The sequence below is a fragment of the Pyrus communis genome, chromosome 5 (genome assembly GCF_963583255.1).
Source record: "Pyrus communis chromosome 5, drPyrComm1.1, whole genome shotgun sequence".
Lineage (NCBI taxonomy): Eukaryota > Viridiplantae > Streptophyta > Magnoliopsida > Rosales > Rosaceae > Pyrus > Pyrus communis.
This window is the reverse complement of record NC_084807.1, coordinates 13527025-13534713: the sequence shown is the minus strand read 5'-3', so window position 1 is coordinate 13534713 and position 7689 is coordinate 13527025. Positions and strand designations below refer to the sequence as shown.

General features: G+C 37.5%; 1 protein-coding gene across 1 annotated transcript; it reads left to right on the top strand.

The window, feature by feature from the left end:
* Positions 1-2071: 2071 nt before the first annotated feature.
* On the top strand, positions 2072-2464 carry LOC137734294 (uncharacterized). The gene is made up of 2 exons (XM_068473585.1): positions 2072-2267; positions 2331-2464. Exons 1-2 carry the CDS (start codon positions 2072-2074, stop codon positions 2462-2464), a joined length of 330 nt encoding a protein of 109 aa, XP_068329686.1.
* Positions 2465-7689: the final 5225 nt, after the last annotated feature.

The following is a 7689-nucleotide window of genomic DNA, read 5'->3' as shown; positions in this document are numbered from 1 at the left end:
CATCGATTATAGGAAGCTCAACGCCACCACAAGGAAGGACCACTTCCCTTTGCCGTTCATTGATCAAATGCTTGAAAGGTTAGCCGGTCATTCTTTTTATTGTTTTCTTGATGGATATTCAGGATATAATCAAATTGTCATAGCTCCGGATGACCAAGAAAAGACCACTTTCACGTGTCCTTTTGGTACTTTTGCTTATCGTCGCATGTCATTCGGTTTATGCAACGCACCGGCCACCTTTCAAAGATGCATGGTAAGTATATTTTCAGATTTTGTGGAGAAAATAATTGAAGTTTTCATGGATGATTTTAGTGTATTTGGAGATTCGTTTGACGATTGCTTACATAATCTCACATTAATCCTAGAACGATGCATTGAAACTAACCTTGTTTTAAATTGGGAAAAATGTCATTTCATGGTAAAACAAGGCATAGTTTTAGGGCATATAATTTCGGCCAAAGGGATTGAAGTTGACAAATCAAAAATAGACCTTGTACGCTACTTACCCTCTCCTACTTCGGTTAGAGAGGTTCGTTCTTTTCTTGGACATGCAGGATTCTATAGGCGATTCATCAAGGACTTTTCAAAAATCTCCAACCCCCTTTGCCGACTTCTCCAAAAGGATGTGCCATTCAAGTTCGATGAGGAGTGTGAGAAAGCCTTCAAACACCTCAAGGAAATGCTCACTTCGGCCCCCATCATTATTCCACCAGATTGGAGCCTTCCTTTCGAGCTTATGTGCGATGCCTCGGATTATGCATTAGGAGCCGTTTTAGGCCAAAGGAAGAACAAGCAGCCACATGTCATCTATTATGCATCCCGGACCTTGAATGATGCCCAATTGAACTACTCCACAACGGAAAAAGAACTTCTTGCTATTGTTTTTGCTTTAGATAAATTTCGTTCTTATTTACTTGGTACTAAAGTTATCATTTACACTGATCATGCAGCGTTGAAGTACTTACTCACCAAAAAGGAGGCTAAACCAAGGCTTATTCGTTGGATGCTTCTACTTCAAGAGTTCGATATCGAAATCCGGGACAAGAAAGGAAGTGAAAATGTGGTGGCTGACCACTTGAGCCGCATGGTACATGAAGAAGAGGCCGTACCTATCCCAGAGACATTCCCAGATGAGCAATTGATGTCCGTCGAGGTAAGTGAGCCATGGTATGCCGATTTAGTGAATTATTTGGTGTCTAAACAAATTCCAATCGACCTAAATAAACACCAACGTGATAAACTTAAAAGGGAGGCTCGGTTTTATGTGTGGGATGATCCTTATTTGTGGAAATATTGTGCGGATCAAATCATTCGTAGGTGTGTGCACGAATCGGAGTTTAATTCAATTTTAACGTTTTGTCACACTTATGCATGTGGAGGTCACTTTGGCACTCAAAGGACGGCATGTAAAGTACTTGAAAGTGGTTTTTACTGGCCTACTATATTTAAAGATGCAAGAACTTTTTGCATAACATGTGATAGATGCCAAAGAACCGGAAATATAGGTCCAAAGGACCAAATGCCGCAGACACCTATCCATGGTGTCGAAATTTTTGATGTTTGGGGTATTGATTTTATGGGTCCTTTTCCTTCATCTCATGGTTTCCTTTATATTTTACTTGCGGTTGATTATGTGTCGAAATGGGTGGAAGCAAAAGCCACCCGTACTAATGATTCTAAAGTGGTTGCAGATTTTGTCAAAACTAACATATTTGCTAGATTTGGAATGCCAAGAGTTCTTATAAGTGATGGAGGATCACATTTTTGCAATCGAACCATTGAAGCCTTGCTCAAGAGATATAACGTCACACATAAGGTGGCAACACCTTACCATCCTCAAACAAGTGGGCAAGCCGAGGTTTCTAATCGGGAGATCAAGCAAATTTTGGAGAAAACCGTTGGGCCAAACCGGAAGGATTGGAGCTTACGTTTGAATGATGCGTTGTGGGCATATCGTACGGCCTACAAAACACCAATTGGAATGTCCCCATTTCGGCTCATTTATGGGAAACCATGTCATCTTCCCGTTGAGTTGGAGCACAAAGCACATTGGGCCGTCAGAACATTCAACATGGACATTGATGCCGCTGGAATCCATAGGAAGCTTCAACTAAATGAGCTTGAGGAGATACGGCATGAAGCATACGAGAACGCATTGATTTACAAGGAAAAGTCAAAGGCATTCCATGACAAGATGATTCGTGGCAAGACATTTGTTCTAGGGCAGAAAGTGCTACTCTTCAATTCCCGCCTTCGTTTGTTTCCAGGTAAGTTACGTTCTAAATGGATTGGCCCGTTTGTTGTTATTAATGTATTTCCTTATGGTGCAGTCCAAATTCAAAGCTTAAAGACCGGCCAAGAGTTCAAAGTCAACGGACATCGTTTGAAGCCATACTATGAGAACTTTGAAGAGCATGTCGTGGATGGAGAAAGCTTCCATGCCGTGGGCCCAATTGAAGGTTAAGAGGAAGGATCGTCCGGCTGGAAGACGTTAAAGCAAGCGCTTCTTGGGAGGCAACCCATGCAAATAAAGAAGAACGAGGAAGCTCCGGCACTCCATAACCAGATTTGCGTTCCTAAACCCTAATCTTTATTGCTTTTATTTTGCCATGTTTGTCGTGTTTGTTAGTTGTGGTAATTGTTTGTTTGTTTGTGAGTCTATACTTAAAACATTGAGGACAATGTTTGGTTTAAGTGTGGAGGGGTAAACAAAGTGTTTTTCATGCAAATTCGTGGGATTTTATCACCTATCATTTCTAAAGTTGTTTTTCACTGTTTTTAAGTGTTTTTAATGTGTTTTGAAGTGTTTTTATGTGTCTTAAACAAAAAATCCGAAAATTTGAAAAAAAAATCGAAAAATAGTGTTTTAAAAACCCAAAAAGAGTTGTTTTTCGAGTCGTTTTGTTTTTGTGTTTGTGTCTTAGGGTACCTTCCAACACAATGATGAGGATTTGGTTTTTAATTGCATGACTATTAAAGAAAGTTACAAACATGGATGGAAGTTTGATATGCTTTTTGGTTTATGCTTGGTTATAGTTGACATGCACGAATTCACATGTAATCACAAGTAAAAAATCAGTTTTTGTAACATGCTTGAAGGAAGAAACTCAAACTAACGCTACAACCCTGAGAGATTTGAGCCTAAACGTTCTTTGGAGAGTTATTAATCTTGATTTCTTGTTTTCTAAATTCGTTGCATGGTCTCATCATTATTTGCTTGGTTACTACTTAGAATGCGTTTCATCACTATAGTTCCAAATACTAGAACTCACGCCCATTTCATTCAAAGCATAAAATTGATTAGCATAACAAACAATAAGATGAAGTTGGTTAGTTTAAACCCAGAGCCAAAAAGCCTTACCCCTTTACATATGTATTGTAGGTTTAAACCCCCTTTGAGCCTTATGTAGCCTATTTTCTTTGTTAACCACATAATCCTTACCTAGCCTAGATTAGGATTATCCAAAACCTTATTCTTAAAGGATAGTAAAGCATGACTTAGAGGGAATTCATTTTGATCTAAAAAGTTGCAGAGAAACAAGTGTGGGGGGAAGGGATTTTCGTAGGAATTCATGGAGTAGTATGTTTGTGTGCCAAAGAAATAATAGGGCACGAAAAAAAAAAAAAAAAAAAAAAAAAAAAAAATAGAGAGGAAAAAAATCGTGAAAAAGAAGAAAAGGAGTTGAAAATAAGTGAGAATGAACTCACAAGTATTGGTTGTTGAAGAAAGGGTCCAAAAGTTTGAATTTGACCCTAAGTTTTGTGTGATTCTTCCCTTGGTGTTCAAAGTTGGTTTTTGCATTCAAAAGTGAATTCTAAAGTGTTTATTACTTTGCTTACTATTGCTTTAAGAACTCTTGTTTATCCTTACCTTTCTTTGTTAGCCAAGTACCTTAGCCCCGTTACAAACCCTTTTGACTTCAATCTTGGTTGTTATGTGTTTCAATATGTGGAGTTTAAAATTGGTTTGAGCATATGGTATCCCTGGTTCTCGCGTCTAAGTAGTAGCATTCCATTCATGAGATCATATACATGTTAATAATTCCGGAAAATGCCTTCTTTGTTATGACATATGTGAGTATTAGTTTTCATATTTAAATCAATCTTCTCACATATACCTAGTGTAGGGAGTGTAGTCAGAAAATCTGTGTGAAAATAGAGAGTATATCCAGTGAGGAATTGAGGGAATTCTCTAAGGCATGTTACTACATTCAAAATCATGTTTTAATTGATTAAAGGGGAGCTAGTGTGTGGTAACTATGGTTAAGTATATGCTCGAGGGTAGGGATAACTAAAATCTATGAATGTGGTATTCTTTAAATGTGTCATGTTCATTGGAAATCCCTGAGGTACATGTTGGAAGGTCTAGGTTGTGTTTTGTTTATTTCGTTTTGCTCGAGGACTAGCAAAAGCTAAGTGTGGGGGAATTTGATAGGAGCATATTTATGCTACTTAGTTATGTTGTTTCCTTGCATTTATGAAGTTAATTACTATTTATTTCAGTCTTTTAAGTTATTTTCGTATGTTTTTAGGTTCTAATGGCAAAAGGAGCAAGAAAGTGCATTTTGAGGCTATTTGGAGCATTTTTGGGCATGGATTGGATAGCTTAACCATGGAGCAAAGAAGATGGACGAAATTGAAGTCAAGAAGGGCTAGGAAAGGCTACAAATCTGGTGGAGGAAGTCCAAATGCAAAGAGGATAAGGAAGAAGCAAGAAACAAGCAACCTTATCCAACCTTATCCAACCTTATCTTATCCTATCCTAGAAACCTTATCCTATCCTATCTCCAACATTATCCTATTCTATCCTATCCAAATCAGGTTAGGACTTAAACCTAGCTAATTAGAGGGAACTAATTACACATTTAAACACCTAAGTCAGTTTCTAGGAACCTTATCCACTCAATTGCCGCAAGAACTCAATTCCTTGTAGGTTTAGGAATTGCAAATCCTTCTCCTACACAAATATCATGTATCCTTGGCCCTTTAGGTTTAGGAATCTGCCCTAAACCATCCCTTCTAGAAACCTTATCTCAGCCCTATACACATGCCGCACCAAAACCTTCTAGAATTCCTAAATCCTAGCCGAACTCCTTAATCCAATTCCCATTTGATATCTGCCTTGAATTAACCCTTTTTCAATGGGATTGTGCAATCCTTTTCCTTCACTAAGTGTGCCTAATTAAAGCCTATATAAACAGCCCTATGCCGCACCATTCAATGATCCACTCACACATTCATTCATTCATACTTTCATCCATCAAAACACCACAATCCATTCTACAACACCCTAGTGCCGCAAGCAAGGAAGCAAGGAAAGGAGGAATTGTGCAACCTGCCATCCAAGGGAGTGCCGTGCATGCCATTGGAGTGTGGAGCGTTTTTCTTGGTTCTTTCTATCCTTAGACTTAGTTCAATGTTTAAATTTAATTATCTTTGTTTTGCGAACATGAGGAACTAACTTCTCTTTAGTTAGAGGAGAATTTGAAGCCATGATTATATGTTTTATATGAATTAATTACGTTCGGTTATTATTACTTAAGGCATGAATGTGATTTGCTTATCTAAGTTATTAAAACTGGCTTATGTATGTGGGTTGGGGGTTAACACTTAATTTGCATGCATAAACTTGATGCTAGAGTGTAGGAGGGTTTCACATAATTGTTATTCACTTATACTCACAAGTAGTGGAGGTTGCTAGTCACAATCGCGTTAAGTAAATCCTTGGCATAAGTCTCATGCGTTTCATAGTGATGAATGCCTTGTCAACGCTTATAGTTTTCACAAAGCTTAATGACTTTTGATATGTATCTTTGTATGCATCTCATATAAAGAACTTGAAAAAGATAATTTGGTTGTAATGCGTTTTCATTCAATTCAATGAAATAAGGAAAACTTGAGAGTTAGTTGTGCGATGCAACTAATTTGGGGCGTTGTCATTCATAGTCTAAAGGAATAATAACTGGACATTGGTTTGTTTGCATATATCATGTGTGGAGAAGGACCCTCTAACTAGCCTTTTACCCATTTGCTTTACCTAAATTCGTTTTTCAAAAGTGTTTTCTACTAAGTTTTTGTTTTGAGTCTAAAATTCGTCAAAAACAATCCCCATGTTATTTAGTCTTCATATTTGAGTCAAAACTTGTTTTCCTTGAGTCTTTTGAGTCTAGTCAAGTCCTATTTTCGTCCAAAACCTTTATTAAGTCTAAAAGTGAGTCTTTTTGAGTATTGGTTGCTGTTTTAAGTGTTTAAAGTTAGTTTTGAGTCTATAGAGTCTAGTTTAGTGTTTTTGAGTCTTATTTACATAGATTAGCATCCCTAGTTAATCCCCGGTCTAGAACGATCCCTACTTACATATCTACTACAATTGTCACAAATAGGGTTTAATTTGTGTGTCAAGTTAATTTTCACATCAATATCATCCACTTATCATATCATTCACTTATCTTATCATCCACTTATCATATCATTCACTTATCTTATCATTCACTTATCATATCATTCACTTATCATATCATACACTTATCACTTATCACAACAACAACCTTGCACATGCACATTCATCCACATGCACCCATAATCATTCACTCATCTTTAATCCACATGCATCTTCCATAAATCAAATCAGCCACATCCACATGCACTTATTCCACTTCATCATTACACCACATTCTCTCTCTTTAATTCACATGCATTCCATCCTTTAAAACATTGCACATGCACTCCCTTTAATTAATTAAGCCACATGCACCCATAATCATTCACACCTTGCAGCCACATGCATTCACATGCATAAATCAGCCACATGCATCTCCCATCACCATATCAGATTTCCATCATATTCACATGCATTCCATCCTTTAAAACATTGCACATGCACTCCGTTTAATTAATTAAGCCACATGCACTCCCATCCATTTCATCATTGCAGCCAACACATGCTTTCACATGCATTTTCAGATTGTCCCCTTGCACATGCAGCCACATATTCATTGCACATGCAATTCCAACCCACATGCATCCTTTAATCATTCAAACATGCAGCCACATTCCCTCCTAGCTGTCATGTTCCCCCCATTTCACCTATAAATAAGCATTCCCATATTCAGAAATTCTCATTCACTCTTCCATATTCCAGAAATTCGTCAAAACCTCTCCACACCCTTGCAGCAGCCACCAAAACACTTTTCTCCTCCATTGCAGCCACTCCAACCACTCCCCAAACCATTCACACCATCAAACTATCCTTAGACCTTGTGCTACAACGAAGAGGAAGATAAGAGGGCCTAAACGTTCATACAATTCAAGTTTGAGTTGTTGGAATGTTTAGGTGTTTCTTTGATTTCAATGTTTAATTTCAATACTCTTTGTTTTGTACGAATGAGGAATGGAAGAGAAGAGGGCCTAAACGTTCATACAATTCAAGTTTGAGTTGTTGGAATGTTTAGGTGTTTCTTTGATTCCAATGTTTAAATTCAACTAAACCCCCCTTGGCTAGGGGGGAATTCGAAATATATGTTTATGCTTGCATTTTGATTTGATTACTTCTAATTGCGTTTCATAAGTTGTGGGTTCAATTCGTTTAACTATTTGATTGATAACTTATTTATATATGTTTATTGAGAGTGCACACTTAATTTTCATGCATGAATATGACGCTAGAATATAAGTGAGTTTCACCTAATAGTT